This window comes from Spinacia oleracea, chromosome 3, assembly GCF_020520425.1.
Source record: "Spinacia oleracea cultivar Varoflay chromosome 3, BTI_SOV_V1, whole genome shotgun sequence".
In the NCBI taxonomy this organism is placed as follows: Eukaryota; Viridiplantae; Streptophyta; class Magnoliopsida; order Caryophyllales; family Amaranthaceae; genus Spinacia; species Spinacia oleracea.
In genome coordinates this window covers 47715179-47731540 of record NC_079489.1, presented here as the reverse complement: position 1 = coordinate 47731540, position 16362 = coordinate 47715179, and the positions used below count along the sequence as shown (strand labels likewise).

Below are 16362 nucleotides of genomic sequence, written 5' to 3'. Positions count from 1 at the left end.
TCGCTGTCTTGGTTCCGTGGTTCAGCATCTCCCCGTCGCGTCGTGGTTCCGGTGGTTGCTCGGCGTCGTGGTTCCGGTGGTTTCGGTATGGTGTGTTCAATTTCTATTTTCGTTTTTTATTTTCGTTTTCAGATTAGGGTTCAATTTTAGTTTTTGATTTTCGTTTTCAGATTAGGGTTCAATTTGGGGATTTGGGGATTTGAAATACACTTCCTCAGTACGGAGTATTTGGGGATTTGATTTGGTCCTTTGCTAGTCGTCGCCCGCCGTAGACCGTGGCCAGTGGGCACTTGTTGGGAGTGCGAGATTCTCTCTTTCTGTAATCGCGTTTTGCTGATACCCTTTCCTTATTCAACCTCTGCAACTTCTTCTGGCCGCCCCTATCCTTCAGTATGGTACTCGCTCTTCTCTTTCTCTCTCCTCACCTCCATTTTCATAACTTTCACTGCTTGTTTTTGTTGTAATGATAATTGAGCTCAATTTTTTTCATTTTTTGAACCAACAACAAGAAAACGTTATTGTTTATTTGATTTTTGTTGTTATGAATTCTAAAGCTAGGGTTTTAGCAAGAACTTGAGCTTAGTTGTGACAACAAAACGAGACTCTGTGTTTGCTTGGAATTTTGATAGATGAATACGAAGTTGAGGTTTGGGGATAATTTTTTTGATGATTCTTTTGGTGTTTAGAGTTGTCTGTGAAGTGGAAATACATTTATCATGAGGTGATAATGAAAAATTTCTGGAACTTGTTAATTTTTGCAATTGATTTGGGAATTAGGGTTTTGACTTGAAGTTCAGTTCTTGTTTGTACTTCTGTGGTTGGGTGGATTCCAGTGTAATCAGAATCAAAGTAGTGTAATGATGTGCTTGTATATGTTGTACGGTATATTCATAAAATTCAGTTGGATTTATTTATTTATTTAGGAGGTGGGCCGTCGGAGGGGGGGAGGGGGATTGACATAAATTTTGTACTCGTATATGGTGATATTCTAGTATATGAAGTTGTTGCAATTGAGGTTTTATTTTGCTTGGTGAAGGGTTTGGATTTTCTCATAAATTTTGAGGATTGTTTCAAAAATCTTTAAGGAATTGTGGTCGGCCTTCTTGTCCTGTTTTTCTAGTTGAAGCCTTGGTATAAAGGATGTAGTATTAGAACTAGCTTATTTGGATCATTAGACGGTATGGAAGACTCATTCACACCATAGCAGACATTGAACAGGCTTTGTAGAATTGATGTTACTCGAGTTTTTTCGTAAGTGTTTAAAACTCAATGAGTTGGAAACGGTCACAAATCACAATGAGTCTTCTCCATATGTTAGATCATTACGAGATTGACAGGTTTGCTATTGTCAAATCAAATGCATTGAGTTTAAGTGGAGTGTTTTTTTTGTTTTGTTCTTTGAGTTTAAATGGAGTTTTTAGTTTTCCTTTCATTGAATGAGCTGATAACTAGTGGAGTAAGTGATTGATTCTAATGTCTGATTTCAATGAAATTAAGATGACGGATAATTGGCTGGCTTTACTTCTGTGATTTTTTTTTTGAAAAAACACTCTGTAAATGGTGCTATGCTACTTTAGATCTCTTCATATGGGATGCACTCTATGAACTACTGTTTAGTTCAGCTATTTGATCCTGCCACTGATGTGTACTCTACTTACTTATTTGAGCATAAGCTGATCTCTAGAATCCCACTGTATTGCAAAAGACCCTTTAGTAATGAAATTGCTTACCATGTTAGATATACACCTATGCCTTTTTCCACCGCCAAGAAAAGTGAGTCAGTAAATTTTGTTTATACAGAGTATGATCTTGGTTATGCGTTTTACTATGTTACTAGGTCCCTTACCAGAAATATACTCTCATGGCTTTAGTAGTTCTGTTGAAATTGTGAGTCATTGAACCACCTGTCCAAATTGGTTAGTGCATGAGTCCTGAAAGGCAGAACTGCAGAAATATACTCAACTTTATAATGGATTAGTCGAATGGTTGTACACTTATTTTCTGAAGCTAAGTCGAACAATTAGACCTAAAGTTTTTTGCAAATGATGGTCAAGACAGGCAATGGGTTGTGAAAAGTTAAAATTGTAATTCATTATCCAATCAATCTTATATTCTGCTCCTCTTTATACTGAAGTGCATACTTGAGTAAGGAAATTGATATTCTGTTGTAGGTTTCTCTTAGTTAAAAATGCGTATCCTAGTTGTAGGATTATCTTGAAATCAGTGACTGAATGTGCATGATCAAATTCTGGTACTTCAGCACATAGACATGATTGTCATGAACCTAGATGACACTCTAGGTCAATGTTTGAGCATACTGGAAGCATTTATATAGGAATATCCTGCAAGTGATTTGTAATCGTCTGTGATATGAAATCTTTGGTTTCAAGATCCAAAGTATGGAAGTAAATCATCATGCATTTTTTTAAAGGTATGAAAAATGGACAACACATGCTGATCTTAAGTTAAATATTGTGTTGCAGCTACAACTGTGTAAGATAATTTTCTTTCTGTTTATTAGTAAAATTATATTCAAGCATATGATAAATGAAATAATTATCAACAAGCAAGATGTATTGTGGGCTATCTGATTTTCGCAGCAATGAATTATGTTAACAGCAATGAATTATGAATTATTGTGTGAAGATTTTTTTAACTGTAAATATGACTAGAAAATCTGTGTGTGTTTTTGCTTTGGAGTACCAGTTCGTTACTTCGACTGCATTTGGTATTCATTTGTCTCTCTTGTTCAGTTGGTCCCTACTTTGAGCCTTATCAATCCTTAATGCTTTGGGGTGCTTACTGGAGCCATTTTTCAATTTTACAGGATAATAAGCACACAATTATCCTAATGCAGACATCACATAACAGATCATCTCGAACATTTATGGATTATGAGTCGATAAGCCAAGCAATGGATGGTAGGTTGTTATTTTTGGTTTATTATACAAACTTTAGTACGGGAGTTTGAACTTTTTCATATGAGCTGTTTCATTATTTGGTAAAAGAAGCTTTACTGGTTGAATGAGGATGAAACCTAAATAAAGGAACCATGCTTACAAGACTTACAATCTTGTATTCATCTATGTCATGTGGGCAAGGTTTGTAAAAGATCCACCTTACCCTAATCAATTTCAACCAGTAGCGTCTTTTAGACGAACTAAATAATATTAAAAAGATCAATAGTAATTACTAAAGCTGGTTTACTCTATCACTACTTATTTCTGATTTTTTTTTTCGATGCCTACTTGTGGTATTTTCTTGGGGATAAGTAAATGAAATATGAGTGCAGTACACTTTTTAATTAATTTATTCCTAAGTTTGTTTGGAAGTCATTAGTTTCTTGAATGTTAAAATGTGATATTTAATTTGTATTCAATCTAATGTTTAATTTAAATTTCTGTTTTTGTAAAGGTCTACACTCCGAGGATTGCGCCTTATGCGAGGAATTTGATGTGGTTCGTGAGCAATGGGCTAAGTTTTTAACCAACAAGTATTTATTATTGGCTTTAGCGCGCTTGATCGAGTTGGTTTAGTTGTTATAGAATAAATTTTATATTAAAATGTATGTTTATGTTGAAATTGGAACATATATTTAAATGTAATATGTGCACTTTGGTTTTGGGATATATAGTATACAAAACTCCAGTTGTTGTTTTTATATTTGTTATACAGGTTGCGTTATTCTATTATTGTTTTGACAGGTTTCTATATTTGGTGCAAGGCACTCTAGGTATCCCTAAACAAAATTAGAATTTTCCCGCCAAAAGTGCTTTTTTGCAGCGTACATATATGTTGTACGCTGCAACAAGGGAAAAAAATTTCGCAAAAATTCAGACTTGTTGCAGCGTACAAATAAATGTACGCTGCAAAAAATTGAGTAATTCAGACTTGTTGCAGCGTACAAATAAATGTACGCTGCAAAAAGTTGAGTCTTTTGCAGCGTACATATATATGTACGCTGCAACAAGTCCAAAATTTTGCCAATTTTTTGGCACTTGTTGCAGCGTACATCTAAAAGCCCGCTGCAACAAATCACTTTTTGCAGCGAACATTGTACGCTGCAACAAGTTCAGACTTGTTGCAGGCCCCCCAGTTGCAGCATACGATGTACGCTGCAACAGGGGTCTAAAAGCCCGCTGCAATAAGGGTTTTTTCTACTAGTGGATCCATTAACTAAACCTCTGCCGCAGGCGAAGCACAACTCGCACACTGCAGCTATGGGAATCAAGCATATTGGAGAATGGCTTTGATGTCCCTGTTTAATGTTTTAAAGTTTTAGAGTTTAAATCTTTGTAAAACATTATTGGTTAATCATTCGCAACAAATGAAAAGAATTCATTTTTCCATTTAATTTGTGGTTTATTAAATGATGAGTCTCTTCAATTTGACGATATATTCAAGATAGACTGTCAGGACCAGTCCTGTGACTAAGAAATGTCTATCAAGTGAACTTGAATGTCAAAGGTTGAAAAATGGTCCCTAGTCGGAGTTTTCTATAAAATTGAACGCATAGAAAACGTTAGACGATTAGAATGCAAGATGACTAGTAGTTCTGTTTCTTGAACTATGTGGACATGGCAATGTCATAATCATTTGCATAGATACTTACTTTGGGAAGACTAGTATCGGACAAGACCTATGAAACTTTACTGTAAGAGATGAAAATCTGTCATAAGTACATTTCATTAAAATTATTAGACACTAAATCCTCAATACCTGAGTGATTTGAGATTACTTGTTTGAGAACTGGTTCCTTTGACGTTGACCAACCGTCGCACCGTAAAAGGAGGCTATAAAGGCAACGCTCAGGTAATCACCTATCAAACGAAGTCTAATCTCAAGATCGCAAGATTGGGATTGTCCTCCCATAAATCGGGATGAGATGCTTAAAAGTTGTACAAGGCCACTCGGAGAGCTAGAAACTGTGAAATGCATGGCCGTGCTCGGATGAATCATAGGCTATGATTATCTGTTTATTTGATCAGTTGAACTCTGAAACCGAGAAACACCTCTGGACATAATAAGGATGACAACTCTTACCTTATGTTCAAGAGCAAGCATCGAGCGACAAAGGAATTAGGAAATGCACACTTGTCCCTAAGGACAAGTGGGAGACTGGAGGAAATAATGCCCTTGGTCCAAGTATGCATTCTATGTTAAGTCTAATAAATGCGGTTCAGTATTAATTAACAAGTTAATAATTCAGTGAGATCAAGTGAGCTGAATGCCTAGCTAGAGGCCGCTTCAGTTCAAGTGGAATTAATGATATTAAACAGCTTACTCTTGACTGAACCCGTAGGGTCACACAAATAGTACGTAAACGGATCAAGTATTTAATGGCATTAAATACTCCATCTATGGATATTCGGAATCGACGGATCTTGGTTTCAGTGGGAGCTGAGATCGTCACAGGCAAGAAATGAATACTCCGGAAACGATGATATTGCCGGAAACGGAAATATGGATCGTATCGGAAATATAAATATTATCCAAGTCGTAGATGTTGCCGGAAACGGAAACATGGTACGTATCGGAAATGGAAATATTGCCAGAATCGGAAATATTGCCGGAAACGGAAATATTGTCAGAATCGGAAATATTATCGGAATCGGAAAATAATTCCGGAAACGGAAATATTAAATATTTGTTCAAACCGGAAATTGATTCCGGAATCGGAAATATTAAATATTGTTCGTATCGGAAATGAATTCCGGAATCGGGAATTTAATCGGAAGCGTATCGTACGAATTAGCATCAGACGAGGCCCGCTAGACGAAGGCCCAGCACGAAGCCAGGCCGTCGCCCAGCGAGCCAACGCACACCAGCGCACGCCAAACCTCGACCAGGCCCAGCGCAAGGCCAGGCCCAGCCAAGGCCTTGGGCGCGCGCGGAGCACAGCAGTGGGCCGAGCGTTGTGCGCCTAGCGTGGGCCGCAAGGCTTGCGCGGGTGTACGGTGCTCGTGCAATGCTTGTGCGGGAATCCTGAAGCAATCGGGATTCGAAGTATGATTAAATCCTAAAACTATTAGATAATGATTATTTAATTAGAGTCCTAGTAGGGTTATAATTAAATAAATTAGTATCCTAATAGGATTCCAAAACCCTTTCCATAACTCTATAAATAGGTGCCTAGGGTCACATATTTTCATAGATTATTCAAGTATTCAAAGTGAGTTTTGAGAGAAAATTCAGACACATTTCTTGACTATAAGTGCCGAAAATCTTTAGTACCTTAAGGGCGATTCTAGTTGGTCAATCTTAAGGCGGATCCGGACGTGCTGTGGATTATCTACGGAGGGACGACACTTGGAGTCCTAAAGACTTGTTCTTGTTCGGTTCGGGCGCAGCTAGGGAAGGCACGCAACAAAGAGTATGCATCTAAACTATGCTATATGATTATGTGTAAATAATATGTATTCCTGGCTAAATGGTTTTTCCGCATGATTTATGAATTGTCATATGTATCATAACCTAACAGAAAAATCATAAATTAATGACAATAAATGGAAGGAAAATTTGTAATTATTATTCCAACCTTTGTCCGGTTTTCTTTAATTAAGCCTACCTATGCGATATTTCTAAATAATCCGACCTTTATGACCCAACTACTATTATTAAGCCTAACAAGTTACTAACCTGCTGTAGGCGGTATTCACCCTTACGTGGCATATATTACAGCTATAATTTTTTTCCCCTTCTTTTCTTTATTTGCTGTTTTAATTTTCGTTCCTCTCTCCTCTGCCATTTTCTGCTTCATCTCTGCACTCCTCTCCATTATTTCTCTTCTCCACCATTGTTGATCCCTCATACCTCTCCATTCGAAGTTCATCAAAAATAATCAGCAATTGTTATGGCTGGGGTAAAGCAATAGCCTGTTGGATCTGGATCTTCTTCAAATTCAAGGTTTTTTTTTCTAAATTTTCAACAAGACCACAATAACCAACATCCCACAAGATAAAAAAAAACTATATTATTGCAACAACTAGGGTTTTTACGAACTGACCATCAGGAAGTCCAAAATTCAAATTTTACCAAAAAAGGAACAAAAACGCTAGGGTTTGTAAGTTCACCTTCAATTGTACGATTCTGGAGACGAAATTTGAATGCGTGTGGATGAAGTCATCTATTTCCACAAGAAAATCGCTGATGATGTCATGAACCAGTACAATTATGGTTGAAGCAGTAGTAATGGAGGAGAGAGGAATTAAAACACGGTATAGAGAAGAGAAGGGTTAAGGGTTTTTTGAAAAAAAACAATGAAATCCTTGTTTAGGTGGCAAGTGATGATGACGTGTCCAATATTTTAGGAGGGAAACCAACTTTTGTTTGTCAACGTTTTAACGTTGACTTTGTAGCAGGTAACCGGTCATCCAGGCTTAATAATAGTAGTTAGGTCATAAAGATTGGATTATTTAGAAATATCGCATAGGTAGGCTTAATTAAAGAAAACCGGGAAAAGGTTGGATTAATAATTACAAATTTCCCTAAATGGAAATAAGAGTTGAGAATTTTTACAATGAAGCTTCAAATCCAAGATTAGGGAGAATCCCAAGCAATACAATGAGCAATGAATGAATATCTCCTCCTTTCTCTCTCTAAAATAAAAATCCAGACTACTTTTGTAAAAAACTAGGTATTCTAAAAGTTCCTAAAATGCTTTAAATAGTCCCGAAAAAACGGCTCAACGCTGGCAGCAGGTTCAGCCGAACAAAAAGAAAGTTCGACCGAATATTCTTAATGATGACAAAAGTGTTCTTTATACGCATGACGTTCTCATAGAAAACATACTTGTTTTTTTGTAGAAATTCCAAGTATAAAATGAGTGGGAGCTCGTCTGAGTGAGAGACCGACATCCTATATATCCTTGGACGACTCGTGACTTACAAAATCAACAAAGTGAGCTCCTTGAGTAAGGGTATCCATTGGTCCAACCCCATACCGGATCAAAGACCCATTTTTGGATAATTCTAGACCCGAAGACCGGACTGAAAAAATAAGTCAAAACCCGGATCAGCCCGGTATGGACTAGTTGTACGTCTATCTCTATTTATCTATTTATGCTATAAAATACAGTAAAAAAAATAAACAAGTATAAATGGAAAACTAATTGTTTAATGCCTTCGTTTGAGGATAAAATAAAATATCTCATAATATAATAACATTTCCGACACATTAAAGGAGGAAATTATCTTTTTAAATAGTTTATATTATGCTTCCTCCGTTTATTTTTACTAGCAACGTTTTTCACTTTCACGCATGTCAATGCACAACTTTGATCACTAATATCTTTAATTCTCCTTAAGCAAAAATTATAAAAAGTTAATTAATATTTTGAAAATACACATTAAGACGAATCTAAGAAGATCCCACATGACTATGTTTTATCTTACGTATAAATCACCAACAATTGTCAAAGTATAATATGTGAATAGTGTAGAAATCACAAACGTTGCGAGTATTAAAATCTGAGGAAGTATTTTTTAAGAAAAAAATCGATCCAAGTTCAAAACCTGATTTTAAGGGGTTTCGGAATGGATCGGACCGAAGACCGGAAAATAATATTTCTCAACCCGGATACCGGACCGATAGCCTCTTGTCTAGTCCGGTCCAAAGTCGGCCTGGTCCGGTCTATTTTTCCGGTGTATACCAGTTTTTGCACACCCCTAACCTTGTGGGGTGTTCCCGATAAAACTCTCTCCGACGATCAAGCAAGTTGCGTGTTGCAAGCTAAAGAGAGAGGAGAGAGAGAGACAGAGAGATCAGAGAGACAGAGAGTGTGTGTGTGTCTATGTAGGAAGAATTGAATATCTCCATAGTGATTTGAGGAATCACTTTTTATAGAGAAGTCGAAAAATGGCATAAATGGGTAATTAAATGCATTTGTAGGGGTGTAAATTCCTGCTGGGCATTTATATAGGCCAATGTTTGTACACCGAGATTTTGGAGAAGGCCAGTCTCGTGATTGATATCGAGGGTATTTTGGTTTTTTTATCGTCTTGGGTATTTTGATAATTTCGTGGCTTTTGAATGTGCGTCCTATGGTGGCCCGAACAATACTCTATCCCATCAATACCTAGTATTTAAAAAACACAACCGTTATCATTTCAATGACACGTAAGCAACACCGTTTTGAGAACACGTGTCACAACCTTATTTATCTTTCTTTTTCCTTTTTGTTATAAAAATGTTATGGTCATTCATTATTCCACTTTATTGCCGTTAGTTATCACGTAGTATACTAGTAATCACCGTCTCTTTAATTTACTAGAATTGTACTTCTTTCGCCCCATATTTATAGTTTTGCTTGACTAAAAACACGAGAAATTGGAATATAATACATTGATAATTCTTATAAGAAAGTGGAATATAATACATGGAAAAGGGAATATAGTACATAGGGAGTTTTGTTGGGTTTTCAATGCATTTTTAATTAATAGAGTACATGGAAAAGTGTAAAACTTAATGGCCAAAAATAGAAACATGAATATAATTTTGGGACGCTCAAAATAGAAACATGACTAAAAAAATTGAACGGAGGGAATACAAAAAATAAGGATCAATACTCAGCTTGAATATGCCTAAATATCCGTCCCCGACTTCATCTTCCACATTCTTCACCTTCCCATTAACTCTCCAACCTTAATTATTTTCAATGTCAATTTAGTTCAATCTCCAAATCTTCTCCCCTTCTCCTGTAGCATTTTCAAAATTTAAACTCCCACTAATAGACTTTTTGACTGATCTGTTTTGAAACGGTAGGAGATTATAGGGTGTTTTAATTCAACATTTCGATTGCTTATTTTCATGCATGCAATTCAAGTTGTAGTACAAACCCCCCCCCCCCCCCCCCTTCTAAGCACGTTGTTCTTGATTTTTCTTAAGCATATTAGAAGTATGTTGTTTATTTTTCTTGTTTAATTAGTTGCAATTCATTTTGCAGAGAAGGTGAAACTTATAATGTATGGTTTCCATGCAAATGATTAAAGGTGGGTAAATCGTCATCGATATTCTATTCAGTATGAAGATTAAATTTATGTTTGTTGATTAGGTTCTGGAACTTAATAAAATTCATTTATTGAGAATGAAATGTTCATTTCTATTGTGTATAATATTGTCATTTGTCTTGCAAATATTTTTTTAGTGTCATAGTGATTTACATAAATTACTCTTGTATATTATCATTTAAACATTTTGCATGATCACCATTTTCAATTTAGTAAATATTAATTTTTAAGTTAGTTTCTATCATCATATCAAATTACTTACTATTTTCATTTTCAGGCTACAACAATGAAGAAATTGAATCCGAAAAGCCAAATATGTGTTCAAATCATACTTTCGACACACATTCAAAAGTATTAGAACTCGAGACTACATCAAAATCAAGATTCAAGATCGAAGATATAGAAAAATAAGAGGATAATTTGTACCAATATCTTGTAATTCAAATACAATTTTACGTAGGCAACGCCTAAAATGTTCAATTTTTTTGGTAAAATATGTTATTTGGAATGTTTTAATTGCACAATATATGTAAATATATGCTCAATGTAATAACATAGTAATAAAATAACGTAACTATGTTCATTTTAAAATTAGTATATACTCATTTCATAATCAATAGATAAATGTTCATTTCTAAATTGGTTGAATAAATGAGGATTCCAAATAATTAGATAAACGTTTATCTTCGAATGAGTAGATAAATGTTCATTTTCAAAATAGTAAATATTCATTTCCAAATAAATAAATAAATGTTCATTTCCGCAATAGTAAATGTTCATTGCCAAATAAATAAATAAATGTTCATTTCTAAAATAGTAAATGTTCATTTCCATACGAGTATATTAATGTTCATCTTAAACAACACAAAACGACATTGTTTTGGATGGGGGTACAACCAAAAATTTGCGTTGTTATATTAACCGATTTTCACTTTTTGAAATTATCTAAACATATATGTATTTATTTGAACTAAAATCTACTTATTATAGGTTTTCTTTTTTAAAAAAGCGCAAATCTAATATCTATTACTATATACTAAAAGAGACACTAGGAATGACACATGTCAATTCCTGGTGCGATTTTTTCCCTCCAAAAACCCTTTCCTAAACAAATATTTACTTTATTCTATATTTATTTTCTCTCCTTTTGTATAAATGTTTATAAACAGAAAAAATTATAGGATTATTAAGTATGACATTATTAGACAATTTTGGTAATATTTAGTCATATACTCATATCAATAATAAAAAACATTCTTACTCAATAATTTGTTCATATTAAGCATATCAAATATTTAATTTGGTCAAATCATCATATTAAACATATAAAATATATAGTACGTAATAGAGCGAAAATTGTATATTACATGATAAAATGAGTATGTTCGAGATTTATTAATTACGCAATAGATTTAAGGGATAAATATTTCAGTTAAAAAAGATGGTCAATTAATAATTTTCAAATAACCGTACGTGCACGGGACCTAATCTAGTACATATATAAAGGAGGCATATTTGCTACATGTATATCATTATTATCATAATACGGAGTACTATCCTAGATGATATTTACCAATGAAAAAAAAAACTATCCTGTAGATGATAGGTTAATCTCGAGATTGGAAGCCCCTGTTTCTTCATTAATTCTTACGGCTCTATGTATCAATTCGGGTACCAAACTTATGATCGAGAATTCTAATTAAATCACGAATCCAAGTTACCTACTAACACTAATACACTACAATTCTTTAAGATATAAATTGGAAGTTCTAATCATATTCAAATTTATAATTGATGAAATCCTATAAATTGGTCGTATTGTTCAATTCATAACTCATACACCATCACATCTTTCACTTTTAAGTTTGGTTATCAATGGCCGCTACTTATTTGATCCATGATTTCAATTCGAGCAGGAAAGACTGGAAAATAAAAGTTCGTGTTTCGCGCTTGATTGATGTGGTGAATTTCCGCAAACAAAATAGTTTAATTAGTTTGGACATGGTGCTCATCGAAGAAGAGGTATATAATTCTTCTAATATTTACTTTATGATTTTAAAATAAACGTCCTAAATTAACTTATAATGTTATCATTTAACTGCAGGGTGATTATGTGCATGCCTCAATTAAATCAAATTTTGTCCAGCACTTTCGTCCAAAATTAACTGAGGGAAAAATCTATACAATCAGATATTTTTCGGTCCAACCTAATAAGGAACAATATCGTATTGTTGGCGACAATAAGATAATGATACAGTTTTTTCAAAATACCGTTGTTAGGGCCGTTGGGAATATAGATAAGATCCCAATGCATCGATTTGATTGTGTACAGTTACAACACTTGAATAAGTTTTTGTTAAAAACTACTCACTTCCTGGTATGTATGATTTTGTTATTTATTCCGTACTAAAGTTTATTTGAGTTATTGTGAAACAATTTTGCTAAATACTTTGTCTTTTTTTTCCTTTGTTTTTTTTTTCTCTTTTTAGATGTCGTTGGTATGGTTGTGATTGAAGTTGGAGATTCTATCGAAATAGAAGACCAATGGTACATATTTTTTTCTTCTTCTGTAGAGTTAATTAAATATATTAGTTATGATGTTATTATTTATTTAGTTTTCTTATCTACATTATTGCAGGGGACAACGAGCCCAATTAAAAATTTGGAGCAACTGTTTTGCTGAATATTCCCAACAAAAAACCCAATTTGGTGATTCTACTAAGCCTTTTGTTGTAGTTGTTACGTCTATCATGGTAAAAGAATTTTTAGGTAAGTATTGGTATCACACATTATTTCTTAAAAATTATTTTACGAACTATATATATTTTTTATTTTATTTTATACAGGTAAAATTAATCTAACCACTTCACCATCAACCAAGATATATATAAATCTTTATGTTCCGGAGGTTCGTAAATTGAAAGACATATGGAGGTATAGTTCATATATATATGATACACTTAATAAGCTAATGAATTTCGAAATTAAACGTATTTATTCGGTTTATATTGATGGTTTGGATATAGTTGCTATGAAACTTTTTGACTGTATTCGTTAAAAGTTAGTCATTGAAAAACTAACACTAAATTGCAGTAAAGTTATAATTTCAGTACTTGAATGCAATTTCTCCACATGCATGCATAGGCGTTGTTTTTAAAGTCTCATATTCAAAACATTGGATGATAGTCATAGATTGGACCCATTCACTTACATTAAAAACAATACACAAAATAAGCTAAAATTAGAATCTTTAAGCATTAATTAAATATTAATACCACCAATTAATAAGCTAAAATTAGAAAATTTAAGCATTAATTAAACATAATCACGCACGATTATGCAGCACAAATCAAAACCATCAAATAAATCAAAAAACCGACATTAGAGATGCTGATTAGTAGAATATTAGAAAGGAATCGTATAATCTAATAACAAAATAGATATGAAAATCACATAAGTTCTTCATGTACATAGAATATATATATATATATATATATATATATATATATATATATATATATATATATATATATATATATATATATATATATATATATATATTCACTCGCAATAATATGTTTATATCTTAATAATATGTTTTCTTATATTATTATATTATTGTTGCTATAGTGAAAAGTTAGAAACTACAACTATTGGACAACTTGAAGTACAACGTACTGGTGTGACACCAGAAGAAATTATCCCTAAAACAATTGATATCTCTACTCTCATCGATCATATCCAGAAAACTGTTGAAAAGGTACTTAATATTTTATACATTAACCATGTTTTTATGTTAAACCCGATCTAACTTAACTTTATTATTTGTGAATATTTATAGGATTTAATCTTCTACTGTAAGACTAAAGTTACTAAAATCATGGGTGAAAATAGCTGGTATTATATCTCATGCCCGGGTTGTAAAAAACGCGTCACTCCAAGATTAAAAGACTTTTATTGCATCACTTGCGAGAAATCTATTGAAAGGCCAATACCAAGGTTTATATTCTATACTCTATACATTTTTTATCTTTTTTTTTTTATTTAACTGTTAATTTTTATTCAATAAATTTTGTTTAAAAAACCCAAAAAATATCAGGTACCGTATAGAACTTGGAGTTGATGATCACACTGGATCAACAATATTTGTTTTATTTGATGAAGTAGCTAAGAATTTAATTGGACAAGACGCAAGTGCTCTTTTTGAGGCTCATATCTATCAAAAGGTTATTCTCCTATTCTTAATTAGATAAAATTTTGTTTTAAAACATTGTTTTAAAATTTTACCCTTATTATCAACTAATCTTCAACTAATCTTTGCAGGCTAATGAAAAATATGACGATAGCGACAATGAGGATGATACAGAAATACCAAAACTGATTGAAAATATCATAGGGAGAGAATTCGTTTTTAAAGTTAAAATCACTGCTTTTAACCGTAAAACAGCGCGACAAAGTTTCACAGTTATGAAAATTATCGACACAATTATCATTGAGTTATTAACTAAATGTTCAAATTTGTGAAGTTTTAAATTTTTATTAGAAATTGTAAATAAAACTTGAATTTACTTGATGTAAAGGACAAGGAAGATACACCAAAAGACAAGGAAGTCATACCTACAGAAATTGGAAAACGTCTTCATGATAATGTTGACTCGGATGATGACGATTCTATCAATCAAACATCAAAAAAGTCAAAGGTATATTGATTTATATTAGTGTACTATAATCCCTTTTTATTATTTCACCTTTAAAATTTAAAACAATTTACTATATTATGCAGGTTTAACTTTGCGGTCAAGGATTCTATCAAAACAAAACACAAAAGCTTTATGGTCAAAGATATTCTGGCTTGAAGATTATGATTCATCTTTTAGATATTTTTAAAATAACTATTAGTCCAATATTACTATGTAGTTCGTACTACTTTAGTTTTTTTTTTACTTCGTACTTTTCCCAATATTTTGGTAATTTTATTCATACAAATTCAATAAAGTTATTCCTTTTAGGATGAATATCAATATTTATCCAGAATTTGCGTCAGTAAATCTGCCATGCTGCAGAAACCCTTCAAGAATCTCCTCACCCTAGAAGAATTCCACAATCACAGCAAGAAGTTAGTAAAAGAGAAACATAAAGTACTAAGTCACCAACTTTTTTATCCTTCTCCATTGACACTATAACCATGAACTTCGGGAACCTCAAGCCATATACTCCCTATTTGATAGAAAAGTTCATTCTAAACTCCGGCATGGTTAATAACGAAAACAACAATGTTATTTCAGCCCTACTGATAACAAATCATCATATTATTTATGTACTCACTTACAGACTTACAGTTCACTCCCGTAGACAAGGATGTTTTTGCTCTGTATTTTGAGCAATCTTAATAATATTAAGACTGTACGGAATTTAAGAAGAGAAACATATATGGTAGAATAAGAAACTTTCTTCCGTATGTCGCATTTTTTATTATTTCTTTCACTGTCGTGGTGATTGTTTTGCTGAAACATAGACATCCTGTTCTAATAAAGTAAGAAATTGGCTGACAGCCGTGTAAAAAAATGCAGATGCACTTATCAAATAACTCATTAAACTGTCTTCATCTCTTATTTATTCTGAAGTATTAGTAGATAAAGTATCTAATGGGTACAATATCTTTGTAGTTGCACGAGTAAGACTAAGTCTGGTCCCCTATATGGCTTTATCGGGTTTATCCTACCTCGATCTTTGTGGACAGTGGGGGTAATTTGTGTTCTATATTAAAAAGAGGGTAATTGTGTTATTGAAGTACACAAAGAATATAACTCATGCCCTGTGTTAGAAGGAGCTGAACTCCCTGTAGAAATACAGGGCTCTGCTGATATTCTGGTGTAAGCGGACATAGATTTTGCATTCCTGGGAAGTTCAGTTTGGGTTCAAAACGTCTTAAACTTATAGTTTGGATTCTGATACAAGAGTGATACCTGGATCTGGATGTCAATTCCTGTTCGAATATGAGTTTCCTGAAGGTTAGCATCTTGCAATGCTTTCCGTGTCGGATATTCTCCTGTGATATTGTAGAGAGAGCCATAAATTCTTAGTGGTAGTCAGTAATGGATGAAAGCAACACTTCGTATTACATTCCTTTTCCTGTAATCGTGATAGGATCTGGAGTCATGTCTCCGCAAACTTCAAGCACCCTAGCTTGAGCTCAAGCCTGCCAAATGCTAACCAGGGTGTGCAGGCCATTAACATCAACCTCAGAATTCTAAGGTGGTTCATTCTTGAAATTCATTACTAGTAGAAAAAACCCCTGTCACAGCCCCTTGTTGCAGCGTACATGTATTAATAAGCTTCAACAACCAGTAGGTCA

General features: G+C 33.5%; 1 protein-coding gene and 2 long non-coding RNA genes across 3 annotated transcripts; all 3 read left to right on the top strand.

Annotated features, from left to right (window-relative positions):
- The first annotated feature begins 254 nt into the window (after positions 1-254).
- On the top strand, positions 255-2878 carry LOC130468990 (uncharacterized). The gene is made up of 2 exons (XR_008929363.1): positions 255-395; positions 2828-2878. It is a non-coding gene; the product is annotated as an uncharacterized lncRNA (long non-coding RNA).
- A 6746-nt stretch (positions 2879-9624) lies between these two features.
- Positions 9625-10516, top strand: LOC130469446 (uncharacterized). Its single transcript, XR_008929984.1, has 3 exons — positions 9625-9758; positions 9944-9989; positions 10285-10516. It is a non-coding gene; the product is annotated as an uncharacterized lncRNA (long non-coding RNA).
- Positions 10517-11882: 1366 nt separating this feature from the next.
- On the top strand, positions 11883-14796 carry LOC130469675 (uncharacterized). The gene is made up of 11 exons (XM_056839091.1): positions 11883-12029; positions 12112-12388; positions 12497-12554; positions 12646-12776; positions 12854-12941; positions 13638-13767; positions 13849-14006; positions 14107-14233; positions 14331-14471; positions 14588-14707; positions 14791-14796. The coding sequence occupies exons 1-11, from the start codon at positions 11883-11885 to the stop codon at positions 14794-14796; spliced, it is 1383 nt and encodes a 460-aa protein (XP_056695069.1).
- The last annotated feature ends 1566 nt before the right edge of the window (positions 14797-16362 follow it).

Bases quoted from the DNA above. Each gene is read 5' to 3' on its own strand.
- LOC130469675 (XM_056839091.1), top strand. From the start codon at position 11,883: ATGGCCGCTACTTATTTGATCCATGATTTCAATTCGAGCAGGAAAGAC. The intron at 12,942-13,637 runs GTATAGTTCATA...TTGTTGCTATAG, and splicing joins AAATTGAAAGACATATGGAG to TGAAAAGTTAGAAACTACAA. The intron at 14,472-14,587 runs GTTATGAAAATT...CTTGATGTAAAG, and splicing joins CAGCGCGACAAAGTTTCACA to GACAAGGAAGATACACCAAA.